At 39.4% G+C, this 19,385-nt stretch overlaps 1 protein-coding gene across 4 annotated transcripts in view; it reads right to left on the reverse strand.

The window, feature by feature from the left end:
• Positions 1-19,385, reverse strand: part of NR1H4 (nuclear receptor subfamily 1 group H member 4) — a 43,017-nt gene that overhangs the window by 12,711 nt on the left and 10,921 nt on the right. For all 4 annotated transcript variants that reach the window (XR_010025804.1, XM_063133734.1, XM_063133735.1 and 1 more), the window contains 5 exons: positions 17,074-17,442; positions 8,974-9,114; positions 4,092-4,225; positions 2,711-2,809; positions 1,045-1,144 (listed from right to left, as the gene is read on the reverse strand). Coding sequence is in view for 3 of the 4 variants with exons in the window: in XM_063133734.1 (XP_062989804.1) it covers positions 1,045-1,144; positions 2,711-2,809; positions 4,092-4,225; positions 8,974-9,114; positions 17,074-17,442 (843 nt within the window). In the remaining variant the exon portion in view is untranslated. The remainder of the gene's footprint in view (positions 1-1,044; positions 1,145-2,710; positions 2,810-4,091; positions 4,226-8,973; positions 9,115-17,073; positions 17,443-19,385) is intronic.

Below are 19,385 nucleotides of genomic sequence, written 5' to 3' on the forward strand. Positions count from 1 at the left end.
GTTGCTGGGAGGAGCAACTCCTCATTTACATTTTTGTGGGGAGAAAAGAAACCATTTCTAAAAAGAGAAGTGCAGGAACGTGGTGTGTTAGCAGAGGAAAGTCTTGCCATTTGTCCTGCAAGACCTTGTTGTTCATGGATTGCAAGTTTCAATGCACTTTCTGTGATAGATTATTGATTCAATCAAGTTCTAGCTCCTCACAATACTTTTATAAAACACACTTTTGAGAGTCTACAAGAAGACGAGTTAGAGCCCTGTGTGACAAGAGGTGATATAGCTTGACTGTTTCCCTTTCTATAACATGAGTTTCACTTGCAATGAGAGGTCCACCTGGAAATATATAATGGTAAAGATCCATGCACATTGTGTTCAAATACCAGTATGCATCTGGTATTTGATGCATATCTGGTATCCATGCAGGCAAGATCTACACTACTGCTTTATAGTGGTATTGAAGTGCACTGACAACTGTTGGGGCCCATGACACATCTACACTGTGCAGGATATAACACTATGGAAGTGGTATCAAAGCGATATATGGCATGTATCATGGGCCCCAACAGTTGTCAGCGCACTTCATTACTGCTATAAAGCAGTAGTGTAGATTCTGCCTCCATATACCACTTTCAAAGTGCTACATACTGCTTGGTGTAGAGTTTTAAGGTTTATGAATACAAAATGCAAGAAGTAGTTCTAATGGGAGGAAATATATCACAGATTTATTTTCAGCAATTAATAAACTAAAATTATATTGGGGAAGGTCCTGGGCTCTTGAACACTGTAAAGCCATGAACACTGATGCTATTATATGATTAAATAACAGTATTTGAATGCAGAGTCAGACTAGTCATTCTTAAACTGCCATAAAAAGTAAGATTATAAATGTTGGGAATAACTTTCAGTTTAGATGAATTAAGTTTGGTGGCTTTTTTGCTGTTGTTGTTTTCCTATATACATATTATAAGACTGTTATACCAACATATAAATATAGAGCTGTTCACCTGTCTAACTCAACGTAGATGGGACGTATTTAACACATCATACCTGGTAGTCTTTTGGTGAATTCCACCAGGACCTGTACATGACTGGTGGCCATTTCTGTTAAGATGAGAAAATTCTCTTCAGCACTAAATGCCTCTTGTACCTGAGCATTAAAACAGAATTATGCTGTTATTATTAATAATACTGATAGTTGCAGTAATAGTAATAATGAGCCATTATTTGTCCTGTGGCAGCTAAAGAGAATTTCTGGGATTTGGGGTGCAATCCTATGCATGCTTAGACAAAAAATAATTTTAAAAATCTGACTGTAATGCTGGAGTTTTAGGACATTTTTCTGTCTAAACATGCATATGATTGTGTCCTTGATGATTCCACATGCAGCTGAATTACTCTAGAATATGCTGATTATGAAAAGTTGAGAGAACTGATTATGCTAGGCTACAACGAGAGAAAATGAATTGATAGGAAAGAAAAGATAGCATGTTTATAATACTTTTAAAAGCACATGGAACAAGTCAATTGTTCTCGCATGAGGTCAAGAAAAGAAAACAAGGATCACAGTCCTGCTTTCTGTTGGTACAGTGTGGAGTCTCTTGCCACATCAGGCTACTAGAGGTCTTCTGCTCCACTTATTAGGTATCAAACCAACCCAGGCCCTATGTATGAACATTATGCTTAACAGGAGCAGGTGTAAGTGTTGCTCATGATGGAGCCTGTACCACTCATTAGCCATGTTTGCCCAGTACTTTAAGCTAAGAATCCTAGCTTATTAAACCACATTTTCTGGTGTGAGGCACCTTTGGCCCTCCAGATGTTGTTGAACTACAACTTTCATGATCCCTGACCACTGACTGTATTGGCTGGGGCTGATGGGAACTTGAGTGCAACAATATCTGGAAGAACATAGGTTCCCCACCCCTACACAATGAGTATGAGCTGCATGATAATGATTATAGCCTGTTTGCTCCAGTTTAGGTCCTCCTGTTCATGTGAGCAGATAAACAAACCAGACATGGTTAATTTAGCAATACTTCTGAACTCGGGGTTATGGTTTATTATACCCCCAAAAGCTCCCATCCCCTTGACAACAAGCGGAATGAGCTCCCCAGAGAGGGCCGCCTGGCGCCTACACTGTACTCCTTTTGTCGCCAGTTGAAGACCTTTTTATTCTCTCAGTATTTTAACACTTAATTTTAACTTAAATTTAAATTTTACTGTTTTAACTCTGTATTTTAATTTTATATCAATTTTGCTGCATGGTTTTTATTCTGGTTGTGCTTTTTAAATTGTATTTTGTATTTGTGCTTTTAACCTGTTGGTTGTCTTACTATGGTTTTAATTTTTGTGAACCGCCCAGAGAGCTTCGGCTATTGGGTGGTATAGAAATGTAATAAATAAATAAATAAATAAATAAATAAATCCAGCCTGCTGGCTTGGTGATGGTGTCAAAGTGATGGGGTAAAATTAAAAGCAAACTGGGCCATCCTGCTCTTTCCTACCATTTATCTGTTTACCTGCATGCTGTGCCTTCACACCCTATTCCCTGCATTTGGAGAACAGAATAGTGTCCATTATCTATAATTCCTACTGCAAAAACTACTTCACAACGGAAGATTTTTTGTAGAGCAACTAGAAATTCTACTGGAAATGCTTTGAAATTTTTTTTGACTCTGAAATGTTTGAGTATTGTATTAAATGGCATACTTACAAGCTTTTTAGAAACCTCAGGAGGAAATCGTTGCTTATTATATGAATCCATGATATAGTGAAGAAGATTCTGCTGTTCTGGGGTTAGTTCTACTTTCTCCTATACTGGCAAAAATAAACCATAAGCTTCAGTAACTATGAGTTTATACCTTGTATTTTATTTATACCGCACAGTTTTGAGCACCTTGATTTCAACAATAGAAACAGTTATCCTTAAGTTACATATGCATAGAAATCTAAAAACGATATAATAACAAATGTTTTATTGTGAAGAGTTTGGCATGGGTAGATTTTACAAGGGATCCATATACTTGAGACTACCATAATATTTCCAGAGCTAGCATTAAATATCCTATTCAATTATATAAGAGTGGAGTGGGGTGAGGGAACCTTATAAACTATTACTGCCATGCTAAGACATGTTTCTTCAATAACTGAATACTTGGGATGAACTATACCCACTGTTGCACCAACACACTATTACAAATCATAATAGGAACCTTATGACATTATACTTGTGCAACTTGGTATTTCATCTGACAGCCATTAACAAGAACATTTGGGTACCACCATGCAAATCATCTATATATATAAAAGCCCAGAGGCCTCCTCCAAGCCACTTATGCAAATAGGAGAGAAGGCAGAGGCAGTGGATTGGCCTACTGGTTGGTGATGTCACAATGACCAGTAGGCCAACCAGTAGGCCAATCCACTGCCTCTGCCTTCTCTCCTATTTGCATGTTCTCTCCTATTTGCACTTATAGGCTATTTGCATGTTCTCTCCTATTTGCACTTATAGGCCAATCCATTGCCTTTGCATTATCTCCTATTTGCATGTTTAAAAATTCTGAGCTCACAGAGCCTTCTATGGAAGTTCCAAGAAAAATAACTGCCATCTAGGGAAGTTCCAAGATAGAAGGCCAGAGGGCTCCGCCAAACCACTTCTAGGTTTTGCCCTCTGGCGCCATCTAGCGACGTTTCTCTGAACTGCGGCCTTCTATGGAAGTTCCAAGTTCCGAAGAAAGATAACTGCCAGGAGCTTCCGGCCTAGCAGAGGGGCCAAAACCCACCAACCTCCTCACCAGACTGCTCCTCTACACCTGTCGTATGACAGGCTTTTTTGCTAATGTACTTATAAAGTGAAAAAAATAAGACAATATTGTTCCAACATGATCCTCAGTGTTGTACACAGGGATCACGCCTTTAATGTCACCTGCTAAATAGCATATCTGATTATCTACAGGAATTATTACAAACTCAGTAACTGATCTATGAAAAGTCTGGAAGTTACTAACATGTTGTTATACTCATTTAATCCCCTACATAGTTGTATCAAACTATAGATAACTGTAACCTGCAAAATGTTACAATAATTGTATTACCTTGTAGAATTTGGTTGTAGATGACACTTGCTTCAAGTCAGGTCCCTCAGTATCTTCACCAGTTGTCTGATCTATTGGCTGTGTTGTATTTTTTCTTAGTCGTTTTGACTTACATTGTATTTCTGTTAACAAACCTAAAGCATCATACAGAATGAATATCTAGATTTTGTTCATCTGACCTTTTAGCATGTGTGTGAGCCACAATAGAAACAAACGTCTGCCCATGTGTACCTAATGTATTCCTCCAGCCTTCATTTATTTTACGAGCTCATTTTATTAGCCAACTGCAGCCTCTACTGGTTTGTTTGTTTTTTACCACTCTTGCCCGCTACCTCTGTAGCCTGATGAACCATGAACAACCCATGATTCTGGGTTTGCAAATAACAAGAACCTGTGGTTTAAACAACCCACAGTTCACAACCCAACAATAAACCATGGGTTAATTTTATGGGTTGTCTATTGCGAACCCATAGTTCCAGGTACACATGTAACAACCCACAATTCAACAAACCATGTTTTATCATTATGAGCCTATTCAGACAACATGCTAAGCCAAGGTTGGCTGCCAACCCTTTTGCAGCAAATGTTTAGTGATTGTGTTTAAACCATTATGTAGCCACCATGGTTAGGAATGGTTCATACTACATGCTCAGTCATGGTTCACACGACACACTAAGCCATCATGTTTAGCTCAAAATGCTTAACCACCTTGGTTTAGCGTGTTGTCTGAACAGGGTCTATGTGTGAACCAGGTCTTAATGATTCTACTACCCAGAAATACGAAATGGTATAAAACCCCATGGTTTCTTTAATGTGGATTATTGCATCTTTCACTATATTGTATGTATAAAGGCTGCCTTAACTTCAGAAGACATTCTGTCACTGACAGAGAAGCAGGCAAATGTTGATCCAAGGATATAACCATAATAACAACTTAAATTAAAGTTTATTTTAAAAAAACATAGAGTCACCTGAGTGCCCTACTTTTGAGGCTGGAGAACAGGAAAATAGTCTCGTTCAGAGACCAGATATTGTTGAGGAAGATATCAATGAAAATGTCTAATTCACTGGTGAATGCTTTTAATATCCTGTATATTATAAAATTATGCACCATAGAAAGTAAGTTTCCTCTATGACTGAAAGAAGAGGAAATTTAAAGGATTAAAATAACAGTCCCACATAATATCTTGAAGGAGTAAAATAGTATTTGTGATAATGACGCAGACATTGGAGTTGGTGCTGACTTCTATCATTTCACTACTGGTTGTGGGTGGGTTGGGTGTTTTTTGCTTAACACCACAATGAATACTGCCAAAATGTGATGACCAATTCATATGTTATTGGACAAAGATGCTCTTGTATGTCCACTGTGTAGTTCTATAGTAAACAGTGGAGGAAGATGTTTCTAAAAACATGTGGTAAACACAAAATAGGGCTTTCAACAATTGAATGTTTACTTCATGTTTTGAGATATGTATCTCCCTCCCACCACACACTACACTGGTTATTACAGTGACACACACTGGATGAACTGGGGGTTATTTTTAGTTTTTGTTTGTTCATTTGACAGATTTATTTAAAATGTATAAGCTGCTTTTTTGCCAAGGCTGCTTCACAAAATCTCATAAAAAAATGATTATAAAACAGAAGATCAGAGAATCACGATGATATTTGTGCATCATTACAAATAACAACAATAAAAGCAGCATCTTAGCCCAAGGCACAAAGCGCAAACAAACAAATAAGATCAATTTACCCACCCAAAGCCTGACTAAAAGGACAGAATTTGCCTGGTGCCTAAAGATGAACAAGGAAGGTGACCACCTTCCCCGATATACACCAAATCGAACCCTAAGCAGTGGAGGCTGGTGGCTCCGATGCCGGTGGAGCATTAAACACCTTGGATAACTCTTCTGGTTGTGACTGAAACGCAGAGAAGATTCAAAGCCCCACTAACATCGGAGCCACCAGCCTCCACAGCTCCTTAGATCTTCCAAGGAGACCTTGTTAGTCGTTGTATGTTGCAAGGCAACAGCACAGAAGTGGATCTTCTCTGTAGTGGCACCCATGAAACACTGCTCCACCACATGTGGTTTGAGAGGCAACAAGCTATGCTGAACTTTGAGCGCCTCTGAAAAAAGCATTTGTTCACTCAGGCTTTCCCTGACTTGTAATCAATTATGACACTGCTCTGTTTTCCTGCTTTTGCTGTAATGCTTTTCAGGTTTGTTGTTGTTTTTTTAACTGTTTTTATATTGGTTTTTATATTGCATGTTTTTTTTATGTAAACCACATGGAAATCCTGGGATGTCATACACTATAGAAGTAATATAAATAAAAGAATAAATAAGGTGCCAGTTAGAACTACAATTGAAGTGCAATCGCAGAAGAGCTCCTCTCCTGGAAACCGCCCTCCTAATCTTCATAGAGATTAGGGAACCCAGGGAACAGCTAAGAATGTAAGAACAACCCTGCTGGCCCATCTAGTCCAGCATTCTGTTCCCAGAGTATCCAACCAGAGATACCTATGAGAAGCCCCCAAGCAGGGCGTACAACATTCTCCTGCTCATGTTCCCCAATAACTGGTTTCCAGAGGTATACTACCATCCAGATAATGTATAGTCATAGTGAGATGGGCACGTCCCTACCTTGCCCCGCCCGCAAATCCCTCCCCATGCCCAGGCTACGCCAGGCATGGCAGAATGGGCATTCTCTAATACTACATCTCCTGGGAGTGAATCCATTGCCTAACTATCTACTTTGTGAAGAAATACTTCCTTTTTTATGTCCTGAATCTCTCGCCATTCAGCTTCAATGGATGGCCCCAGGTTCCAATATTATGAGAGAGGGAGAAAAACGTATCTTTAACCATTATCTCCACAGTATGCATACTTTTATGTATTTCCATCATATTTCCCCTTACTAATCTTTTTTCTAAGCTAAAGAGTCCCCTTTCGCTCCTCATGGAATAGTTCTAGCCCCTTGATCATCTGGGCTGCTCTTTTCTGCACCCTTTTCAGCTCCAAAGTACCTGTTTTGCAGTGCAGGAGCCAAAACTGTGCACAATATTCCAAGTGTGGTCAACCACAGATTTGTATAAAGGCGTTATGATGTTGGCAGTTTTATTTTCAATAAATGACTTCCAATGAGTATCATGTCTTTCCTTGTAATGTGTGAAGCGGACCTGAGAGAGGATAGTTTCAAAATCTGCTTCTTTGAATTAGGCTTACAGTTTTTTAAAAAAGTTCAATTTTAAACACACACAATGACATGATCACATATTAGTGTTCCTGTGATACATGATGAATCAGGAACACCTGAGTAAAGACCATAAATATTGGTAAGATTGCCTCCTTTTTGCAGTATAAGAGTATTCCACAGGAATAATTGCAGCACTGCAGTATGAGTAAATGAAGCAAAGTCCAAGGTAAAGTTAATTTCAAAGAAATTACTTCAATTTACAAATAGAGGCTGCAAGTGTAACTACTCTGGCCAACCTTGAGTTTAGAAAGAAAGAAAAAAAACAACCCTAAAATTATACAGTACCACTCCTTATGTGACGGTTATCAGCCAAGCAGCTTGCAAAATGTCCTCATTGCTGCATTTTACAAGAACATGCTTATGTTTAAGTTATGAGTTATATGAGCCTCATAGTAACAAAGTACAGGTTTCCATTGCAGAGGAAGATTCAAGTGGCAGCACCTATTGTTGGCCTTTGTTTCGTATAGGACAATCTGAGAAAATGATCAGCTGGTTAAAAGTTTCCATTTCCATTAACCTTGGTCAGTATTATTTACATTGGCCTATTTTTCTGTTCAGTCTATTATTAGGCACTAGGGCAGTAGCAGTCCTGAAAACACCCCCTGCCCCCCCCCCCTCTCTCTCTCTCTCTCTCTCTCACACACACACACACACACACACACACACACACACACACTTGGGAACAAATAAAGCTGGATTCAACTTTGTAGGGTCTTATTTTTATGCAGCACCTATAGATTCATTGAGCGTTTTCATCACTTTGGCACCATGATTTGTTTGTGAATTTATGCATTGGGTGGAAATAGGGCATATCTCAAGATCTTTGCGGTCTGCTAAATTTACAAAATGAAAGATTAATTATATTATAATTCTTGCATGGATTCCAAACACTGACAGAGGCTGTTGTTTTCCACAAAGCCTAACAGTTAATATAGCATCTCATTATCAGATTGGAGGATGGAAGTATATTAAAAACCCAGAGTAGATTAATTTCCGGTATAAGCCTAAATTGGTGTGACACCACAGTTATGCTAAAATGATTGGAGCCATCAAGAGGGAACACAAAATGCAGCTGTAATCCTATCCCTACATCTACAAAAAGCAGCATATTCCAAAAAGATAAGTTTTAAATAAGGTACTTATGCCATAGTTAGTTAAACTAAGTAACACCAAGAGTCTGAAGACCAAAGTACACATTATGTGGGAGATTTGTAATTGGATGTCCTTTTCTTTCCTTCTCTCTCTCTTTTATGAAATTGCAGCTTTAGGGGTACGTATATCTTTCCCTTAAGGGGTTACAGCTGCTTGGGGTAATTTAATTTATTTACTTCATGAAAAATGCTACAGGAGGAAAGGAATATGCTCTCCCTCAGCACATCTATATTGCATCTCTCTTAACATGACAGAAAACAAAATTCAAAGCTTTTGGTTTATTTGCTGATCTGTTATTACACACTTGGATCTTCCTGATATAGTTACCTTGAACTGTATTCAACTATAATGCAAAGATCATCTTAGAGTTTTACTAGCCTTTCCCCAGCCTTTACAAATGCAAATGCCAACCACACAGACTTCCCAATTGAAATGAATAGTTACATGATACAAATATATGTATACATACATTCAGCCAGCATTCCTACTTCTTTGCACTTTTGTAGACGGCACTTCTGACACTTTCTCCTCATATACATGTCCATTTCGCAGTTCCCTCCATTTTTGCACTTATATACAGCATTTTTGGTGATACTTCTTCTGAAGAAACCTGAATTGACAGGGATACGTGCAGCATGAGATTCCTGTTCGAAACTATTTTTTGTTTTAAAATAAAGTTACAGTTAATTCATATGTAAATGCCAGATCTGCATTGACTTTGTTTAACCCAGTAAAGGTCATGCTGCTTTATGGTTAAGTATTTCCAACACTTATGCTATGCCTCAAAAATTATACAATACTGCCCCTCAGTCTCAGGTCCCATTTTTGCTAAAACACTCAAACAGGGCATGTCTACACCTGCCTTTTTCCCTGGGATTGTCCTGGATCATCCCTGTGTGTCCACATGATGCACAGGGGTCCCGGGAGCAGGCAGGGATGATCCCTCCATTTCCCCGGGATTTCTGGGACGACTTTTCCCCCAGCTTTTCCAGTTATCCCAGGATGATCCTGAGGTCTGGGGGGGGGGGTGGGCGCCCATCCTGGCTTCTTCCCACTTCCCTGCGAGTACCCGGTCCAGGGACATTGGGGGTGGGGGAGCAGGGTCGGGGGGGGTTGTTTTGTTTTTACTTTTATTTATTGATTGATTGCATTTTTATACTGCCGAATAGCCAAGGCTCTCTGGGCAGTTTACAAAAATTAAAACCATGAAAAACCATTCAAAGTATAAAATAAACAGTATAAAAGCATAATATAAAATACAATATAAAAACACAACCAAGATAAAATCGAGCAGCAATGCAGAAATTAATACAGGTTTAAAATACAAATTTTAAACAGCAAAGTTAAAATTAAGTTGCTAGACTGTTAAAATGCTGAGAAAAAAAAAAGGTCTTCACCTGGTGTCTAAAAGTGTATATTGTAGGTGCCAGGCGAACCTCTTTAGGGAGCTCATTTCACAGCTGGGGTGCCACAGCAGAGAAGGCCCTCCTCCTGGTAGCCACCTGCCTCACTTCCTTTGGCAGGAGCTCACGGAGAAGGACCCCTGAGGATGATCTTAGGGTCTGGGCAGGTACATATGGGAGGAGGCGATCCTTCAGATAGCCTGGCTCCAAGCCGTTTACAGCTTTGAATGTTAATACCAGCGCTCTGAATCAGGCACGGACCTGGACTGGCAGCCAGTGAAGCTGGAAAAGGACTGGCGTGATGTGGTCTCATTGGCCAGTCCCTGTTAGTAACCGTGCTGCCCTGTTTTGTACCAGTTGAAGTTTCCAGACCATTTTCAAAGGCAGCCCCACGTATAACGCATTGCAGTAATCCAGACAAGAGGTTATCAGAGTATGGATAACTGTAGCTAGGCTATCTATGTCCAGCTAAGGGCGCAGTTGGTATATCAGTCTAAGCTGATAAGAGGTGCTCCTTGCCACTGACTTCACCTCTGCCTCAAGTGACAGTTCTGGATCCAAGAGCATCCCCAAACTATGAACCCAATCCTTTAGAGAGAGTGCAACCCCGTCCAGAACAGGCTGAACATCACTAGACGGACAGATGAACCACTTGCTAACAGTACTTCTGTCTTGTCTGGATTGAGTCTCAGTTTGTTGGCCCTCATCCAGTCCATTACCATGCTCAGGCACTGTTTTGGACTTCAACTCCATCATTCCTGAATATTGGCCATGCTGGAAGAAGCTTTTTGAAATTTGAAGTCTAAAATATCTGAAGATCTACCTTCTGTCTACCCTTAATGCAATGGTCTAGAAACTCCCCACAGTGGAGTTTGGTTTTTTGTGTGTGGAAACTCCACACAGAATATCCATGCTGTGCGGAGAAGAGTTCCTGCACAACCATTGTGTACTGTGGAGGGTTCCATGGAGTTTTTCATTGCATTGAGTTGACTTTTCCCACTGGCTACAGAGCTCCCTGGCAACAGCAGCGAAAGGAGAGAGTGCCACTCTAGGAGAGCTGCCGGAATTTTTTTTGCAGCAGTTGGGATGACAGGGGGAAGAGAGAGGGTGGAGGAACTGACAATCAAATGTCAAGATGGATTCTACTCAACTCCACAGTAGCCCACAGTCACACAACAGTGGAGTTAGAACATATTGTGTGGGAAGTACCTCCTAAAAATTCAACCATTGAGTGAAGTTTTCACACTGCATTGACTAATGTGTCATCTCAACTGAGCCACTATCAATCTAATTTTCCTCAAAGAGTTGGTGTGAGCATAAAAGCAGGTGAAGGAGGGAGTGAACTATGTATCTAAGTGTATAAGAAGGCCTAAGTGTATAAGAAGGCCAATTAATATCTGAAAGGGTCCTTCTGGCACTTTCTAAAAACCTCATTGTTCTAGGAAGCCTTCTCTTAATGACAAGCCGTGGTTTATTTTGCACTTTGTTTCTTTGACAAATGTATTTTAATGTGTTTTTATTCTAGTTTATTTTGTCCACTGCTTCGAAATTCTGAATGGGGAGCGATATATAAATATAGTAAATAAATAAATAAATACTGGAAACAAACTGAGGTAGTTTTATGCCCTGTACTTAAATTGAGTAAGGTTTGAATTCTCCCCAAATATCAATAGTGTTTGAGATAGAATTCATAAGACAGAGATCCAAATGCATGAGTTTCAACCAATGAGCCAACCAATTATGAAATTCAGTAACATCTCTACTGAAACGGTGATAAGCTCTGATGGCGTTCTCTATTGGCGTTCTCTATTGTTTGTCCACTGCAATTAGAAGTGCATTACCTTTAATTTATAAATTTTGTAAACAGAAGTATACCATTTCTAAAGTAAATTCAGTTCACAATTGCTGCCTCAGGCAAGCCTCTTATTTAAAGTAGCTGAAGACAGTTTTTGTTACAGAATAATAATACTGCATCTTTTATCAACAAAACTGGCACTTTGCTATGTCCAGGTTTGAGGTTGCATCTAAATTGTCTTGTGTACAGTCTCCATTGAAATGTATTTGACTGACACGGACAGGCCTCCTTTGAAATGCAAATTATTCTGTGCTTTCACTCAGAGCCACCTATTTGCTGGTTCCATAATATCCTAGGAATTTAGTACATTTCCATATTAAGGAAGAAAAAGAAGACATTAAAGCTGGGTTTTTTTCACTGCCTGTAGAAAACATTTCCCTGCTTAGAAGAAAATCTGTTTAAAATGATGATATAATCCCAGATTATGATTTTTTAAAGCCCATGTTCTAGCAGAAAATCATCATTGATAATAACTGCCAAGAGAGCTTCAGCTATTGGGTGGTATAAAAATGTAATAAATAAATTCATAAATAAATGTTGTTATTGACAATAAGCAGGCTGATAATATTATGGGTGGAATAAAGAGATCGCTAATATCCTATCAATATGAGAAGTTAAACACAACACTAGTAGAAAAGTTGTCTTTCTGAAATCATTCAGTAATGCAAATGAAATTGATATTCATAAGTGCATTTATTTCAGATATGCTATAATATCCTACTGAAAGGGTTTGTTTATATCCCTCCAGCTAAATCCAATGAGCAGATCAAGAAACTCTGGCGTAAAGTAGAGAGCTATTTATCTGCTCAAATTATTAGGTTCCTTGATGCATATTTATATATTCTGGGTGATTTTAATGCCAGGATTGGCTCAAATAACAACGAAGCAAGATACCCTATCTTGAGTGAACTTAGGGGAAATCGGAACTTTCCACAAAGAAACTCAAAAGATCAGTTTCTGAATTACGCCAGCTTTTGCCTGGCTCAACTTCAGCTCAGTTTGGATTTAGTTATTTTAAATGGGGTGGACCTTTGGGAAGGCTTAGGTGAATTTACCTTCTCAAATTTATTTGGTTCGAGCACAATAGACTATGGGCTGGCGTCTAGAAATGCCTTCCAGTTAGTATATCATTTTTATATAGGTACAAGAACCTGTAGCGATCACCAGCCTTTAACCCTTATATTATGTGCCCCAACTTCTAATTTACAACTACCCCATACCCACTTAACTGATGTCCTGTTCGAGTGCCCACACAGAATGAGGGTAAAATGGTCCGATAAATTAAGCAGTCTTCTAGAGGAAAGATTAAATTCCGATTCAGTAATTCGATTAAGATCAGCAATTTTGTGGAAGGAATCGGCTGCATCCTCTATAAAAGCGTATGACGATCTAATCGACTTTTTCCAAAATGCTTTAACTCCTGCAGGCTGGTCAGGGTCAGATAATATTGCCCCTATGATCTATAAGGGCCCTATTTGGTTTGACAGAGAATGTTACCTGAAGAAAAATGAGATAAGGGAGTCTTATATAACCTACAGAAAATCGGGCTATAATTATCTCCCTTCGACCTATTTTCAGTTAAAAAAGCAATACAAGTCCCTCATAGCCCAAAAAATACGCCAAGCTGAACAAAACTCCTGGTCCCTGCTGTTAAATACCTCTTTGAATAATGATTCAAAAATGTTTTGGCAGATTGTTACTATCCAACTGCCAAGCACCTAGTTGCACAATTCCAGCTCAGGTCTGGGAGGATCATTTCAGAGCCATTTTTACTGACCCAGACACTATACAATCAGCTCAGGCTGATATGCAGGATGTCACTTTTTCCTCCCTCCCACCCTGGAATTTGGTCTCTATGGAGGAAGTGATCAAATTAATCCACCAACTTAAAGGGGGTAAGGCACCCGGCATAGACTTTATCCTTGCTGAATTTATTAAAATCAGTCAGGATTGGTGGGCTCCTTTGTTTATAAATCAATTTTATAAATCCTTTTACCGTTATAAATCAATCTGGCAAAATCCCTGACAGTTGGAGACACGCAATTGTGGTTCCGATATACAAAAAGGGACACCCAAACGACCCTGGGAATTTTAGACCTATTAGCCTGCTCTCAATAATAGGCAAGCTCTATGCTTGATTTCTATCTAATAGACTAACTGACATCCTCGACACCAATAATGTTGTCACGGAGGCCCAAGCTGCCTTTAAAAAGAATCACTCCACCTCTGATCATGGTCTGATTCTTTTTCACTTAGCGGAGAAACATCTTAAATTTCTATGTAGCAAACTGTTTGTCGCCTTCATGGATCTGAAGTCTGCTTTTGACTCCATCCTTAGAACCAAACTTTGGGAGAAATTAGATAAGATCCTGGTGGACAAAAGACTTCTTAATCTTATAATGGTTCTATACAGTGACAGCAGGATGCGAGTTAGATGTGGCACACAGGGACAGCTTTCAAATGAAATTCTTATGTCTAGAGGAGTAAGACAGAGCTGTATCCTCGCACCTACATTATTTAACTTATACATAAATGATATTGAGGAGGCCCTGTCTGACCACGAAGGACACTTGCCCAAACTTGGCTCAAGGAAAATTCCTATTTTTCTTTATGCAGACGATGCTATTCTCTCCTGTTCTAGACCTGGTTTGAAACATCTTTTAATGAAATTCTCCAACTTTTGCTTGACTAACGATCTGAAAATTAATTTTGAGAAATCTAAAGTCATGGTCTTTCAAAATAGATTTTCTCAACGCCGGTGGTCCCTTGATGGGCATATCCTGGAACAGGTGAAAAATTTCTCTTACCTGGGGCTGTTATTCCATCATACCCTGTCCTGGAGTGCCCATAGATCGGCCACCCTTAATAAAGTTTCAGTCAGTTCAGCCGCAATAACATGTTTTTTCTCTACTAAAGGGGGAATGTTTATACCGTCTGCCAACAAAGTATTTAATGCCAAGTCTGCAGCCCAGCTTTTATATACCTCCAACATCTGGATAGGGGGATTAACATCTGAGATAGATAAGCTACAGAGAAGGTTTTTGAGGACCCTTCTTCAACTCCCAAAGTGTGTCCCTAATTCTGTACTTTTGTTGGAAACTGGGGAAAGCTCTCTTTTGCTTAGGGCTTGGTGGTCTGCCTTAAAATTTTGGATAGAAGTTAGTCTTTTTGGGAGGGGCTCAGGTCTGCTTCCGTGTCTGGCTCAGGACAACTATGCGAACAGCTGGTCCAAGCTTCTTGCCAGGAAGGCAGCTTCAATCGGTCTCTCCTCTTCCTTCCTCCTTAATCTGGGCTTGAATTTTGCTTTTAAATCTGTTAAACAAAGACTGTGGGACATAGCCTTCTGCGACTTATGCACTCGCTCTTATGTTTCCTGCTCTCCCAGTGCATTGCACGTTCATTACGTTGGGCCTCTTCAGCTGGCTGACTAAAGAACCTGTCAGTGGCTAAATATCATATTGCTTTCTCCAAGGCCAGATGCAATGTTTATTCTATTGAATTACTTTGGGGCAGATATGCTGGTGTCCCTTATCAGGAATGATGGTGCCCCTGTAGGAATGTGGAAGTGGAGACGATGGAGCATATCCTTCTGTCCTGTAGCTTTTATAATCAGGCCCATCATCTTATGATCACCCTATTGTTGAGTAAACTGTCCAGAAGTTCAGACCAATTTTATGTTAAGTTTCTGTTGGAAGATAAGTCCTCAAAAGTAACTTTGGCTGTTGCTAAATTTCTTATAGTGGTGGCCAGGATTAGAGCTCTCTGTGTATTAGACGAAAGTTGACAATAGCTCTAACCGTCTGATGTTTTATGTTTGATTCTTGTTTTTTCATGGATCTATGGATCGCAATAAAGATGTATGGTATGGTACTGAAAGGTATGTTTAAAATATATCTTCAGTGTTATGGGATGAGTTACCCTTATTGTAAAATATCAGTGTTCTTGGGACATTTTAACCTAGTTCACACATAATAACAACCCATTTATTTATTAATTATTGCATTTATATCCCACCTTTTTTCCTCTAAGGAACCCAGGGTGGCATACATAATCCCCCTCCTCCTCCTCCTCTCCATTATATCCCCACAACAACAACCCTGTGAGGTGGGTTGGGCTGAGAGTGTGTGACTGGCCCAAAGTCACCTAGTGGGTTTCCATGGCTGACTGGGGACTAGAACCCGGATCTCCCAACTCCCAGTCCAACACTCTAGCCACTACACCACACTGGCTCTCTCTTTAGTTAACCCATGATTTGGCTGCTAGATGATCAAGCAAACTCTGGGTTATTTTTTCAATTTCTGGGTTGTTCAGTTTCCACTGCCTTCATCCATTCCCTCCCTGCATCCCACATACCTCTGCAGCATGATAGTATTGGCATGAAGAGCAGCTGGGATTGTTTCTTACCTGTCTCTGAGCCTGGCAAAACAAACCATAAACAACCCACAGTTCTGGTTTTGCATATAACAACCACCTATGGTTTAAACAACCCAGAGTTGACACCCTAAGAACAAACCATGGGTTCTCTTCATGGGTTGTTCATGGTTAATAACCCATAGTTAATTCATAGTCCTGGGTTCGCACATAGCTCAGTCCATACTCAACCTGTACTTCAAGTTGTCACTGTGAGTGAACTAGGTCTATAAGTTCTTGTACATTACAGATCAATAGGTTTTCATTGAACAGTTCCTAAACATCTCTTACTTCTTTACATTTAGATTGAGAAGTACCATCAACTTCAATATGACTATTCCGGAATAGTTTCAATAATAGTTTCAGTAATAATAATTTATTATTTTTGCTAGAGTTCTGGTGCTGGTAATTGTGAAGAATAGTTATTCTGATTACTGACTTTATCGTGTGTTGAACAAAATTGGCTCTGCAAATTAGTGTCTTATCTACCAGTAAAGGAAAACAACCTTGTAGGTTGACTATAAACAGATACGCATTATTATTTTTTAATGCAAAACACCAAAAAAGATACAGTAGAACTGGAGAACATAGAGAAAAGGGCAACTAAACGTTGGGGAGAACTGCTTCATGGACGGGAACGTTTATTACATGCTTCCTCAAAAGAGCTCATGAGAGTGTACATGGCCCTTCCCCTTGTATCCTATCACAAACCCTGTAAAGTAGATTAGGCTGACAGCAGATTGAGCAGGAATTTGAAACCAGGTTACCTCCTAGTATAAGTTCAATACTCTAATCATATACTACACTGGCTCTCTGCCTATCTGTCTTATCTCCTAAATTCCCCTAAACGTTGCCCTCTAAATAGGTGATTGTTCCCTTTTCAATCATTTATTTATCCTACCTTTGCAGCCTTCACAAGTAAGGGCGTTATAATGATACCCAGAGGCTTTGTCACCACAGACAACACACAGCTCCTCGCCTTTCATTCTTCCAGAGGAATAGCCCAACCGAGACTTCTTGGTTACAGCCATGCCCCCTAGGTCTGGCTCCTTTGTGAAAAAATTATCAGAAGGCATTTTTCTGAGCTCATACATTACAGGTGGGTACCATTCTTCAGGCTGTTGGGGATAGAAGCTGAGGTTGGAGTAATAAGGCGGTGAAGAGATTGGAGGCTGCACTGTGGAAAAGTTGTACGGTACGGTGTTGTACTGTGAGTAAGTTGACACGTCCGAATCTTGCATTGGAGAAGTCATTGGTTCTGGAAGCACACCTAGATAATAACACAAAACCCAGTTCTATTATCTCTCACTTGAACAACTTCCCCACACTAAATATACAAGTCTAAGGGATGAACATTTGTCATTTTTCTACTTCCCCTCATCCAATATGTATTGATATTCAGTCATTCTGAGCTGAATCTCTGTCTCTTTTTCTTTCAGCCATTTGAGCTGTTTTATGTTTAGAATAGAAGCGCTGCTGTTCTGTAAAGATTTCGGTTCAACCTGATGTTGAGGACAAACCTGTTAGGAGCTGAAGCAATATGAGTATGTATGCCACCCTGAATCCACATCTAAATAAGAATATTGTAGGTTCAGCACATATCCAGGACACAGTTCATTTCAAATTCGGGAAACTACATAAAAGTTAGTTAATCAAATATGGCTTGACCTGCCATCTGGACACATTTTTGAACCATTTACTCATATCCTATTTGTGGGTTTCCTACAGGCATTTGGTTGGCCACCATGAGAACAGAATGTTGGACTAGATGGTCTGGTCCAGCATGGCTGTTTTGTTCTTAACCTGGGCCTAATCTACACCAAGCAGGATATTGCACTATGAAAGCGGCATGAAAGTGATATATAAAAGGCAGGAGCCACAGACAACTGTTGGGGCCCATTGACACATACCATATACCGCTTTCATACCACGTTCATAGTGCTATATCCTGCTTGGTGTAGATTAGGGCTTGTTCAACATTTGACTGGGAAAAATCAATATAAGGTTGCTGTTTTTAGAAAGCAGAAAAATTGTGATGTGAATTGGTCCTAAGCCCCAAAACCTAAACAAACAAACAAAAAACAGTTGGAAAGTCCGCTTGCTGCTTATTCTGCAATTATTAGATAAACAGTGATGAAACTCCTCCAGAAGTAAGAGATTAGAGGTTTATAGTTAATTGACTTTACAAGTGTAATATTACATCTCAGTCCTAAGCATTTGTATCAGTTTTTGTCTGGAACGCTGCAGCATTATTACTCATTTGAATATATTCTATTAATAGATATTTTAGCACTCCTGCATTTTTAAAATCTGTGGTTTAAAATCTTTAGTTTAACCACAAGTTTTGTTGCTTTTTGGCTCCGATATCAGTGGGCCAATGAATCCGCTCCAGGTTCCAGTCTGAACTATAAAGGAGCTATCTAAGCTTTGCACTTTTGATAGTTTATTTAGAGTTCTGACTGGTTCTGATTGAAACCTGGAGTGGATTCAGTGCCCTAGAACCATGTTTAGGCATATTCAAGATTGCTTAACATATATTAGTTTTGCCTAACTCCTGAGAAATTCTAGGTATGCATTCTTGCTTTATGTTTTTAGCACGCATCAACAGCATGGGTATTCCAGTTTTTATTTAAGGAGACCATGCTAAAGTGGTCAGCTCACTCTTGTCTTATAAAACATCATTCATAATACAAGCAGGCAGCAAGAGGAATAAAAATAAATAAATTAGAAATTATTGTGCAGGGCAAAAGGAAATGCTTAACAGACCAAACTGTAATGGACTATGAAGCAAGCTGCATCTCAACAGTACAAAAGAAATCAGTTTGCTCTAAATAACAATACTGGGTGCCTCGGGTCACAGACATCCATTGATAGAGATAGGTTTCTGTGTAGCTGAAATCATCTTACCCAGTATTTAGACACACAAACCACAAGTGAGCTGGGATAATATCCTACCTTTTTAGAGGGCATCAGTCTGACCATTTACAAGGCAGTTCCAGAAAACCAGTGCCTTTACAGTGCAGCAGTCTCCTGCTTTCTTAATATCCCAATACTTTATTCACAAGCAAAAATTAAAACTTCCTCTAAGAACAGCCAAGGAAACACTAGGCCAGAGGTTATGCTGTTTACTGATTAACTTCATTAGGAGGAGTCCATTTGGAAAATGTCTGAGAAAATTGCTATGTAAAATCTTCAGTAAACTAGATAATTTGC

Source organism: Elgaria multicarinata, chromosome 9 (assembly GCF_023053635.1).
Source record: "Elgaria multicarinata webbii isolate HBS135686 ecotype San Diego chromosome 9, rElgMul1.1.pri, whole genome shotgun sequence".
NCBI lineage: Eukaryota > Metazoa > Chordata > Lepidosauria > Squamata > Anguidae > Elgaria > Elgaria multicarinata.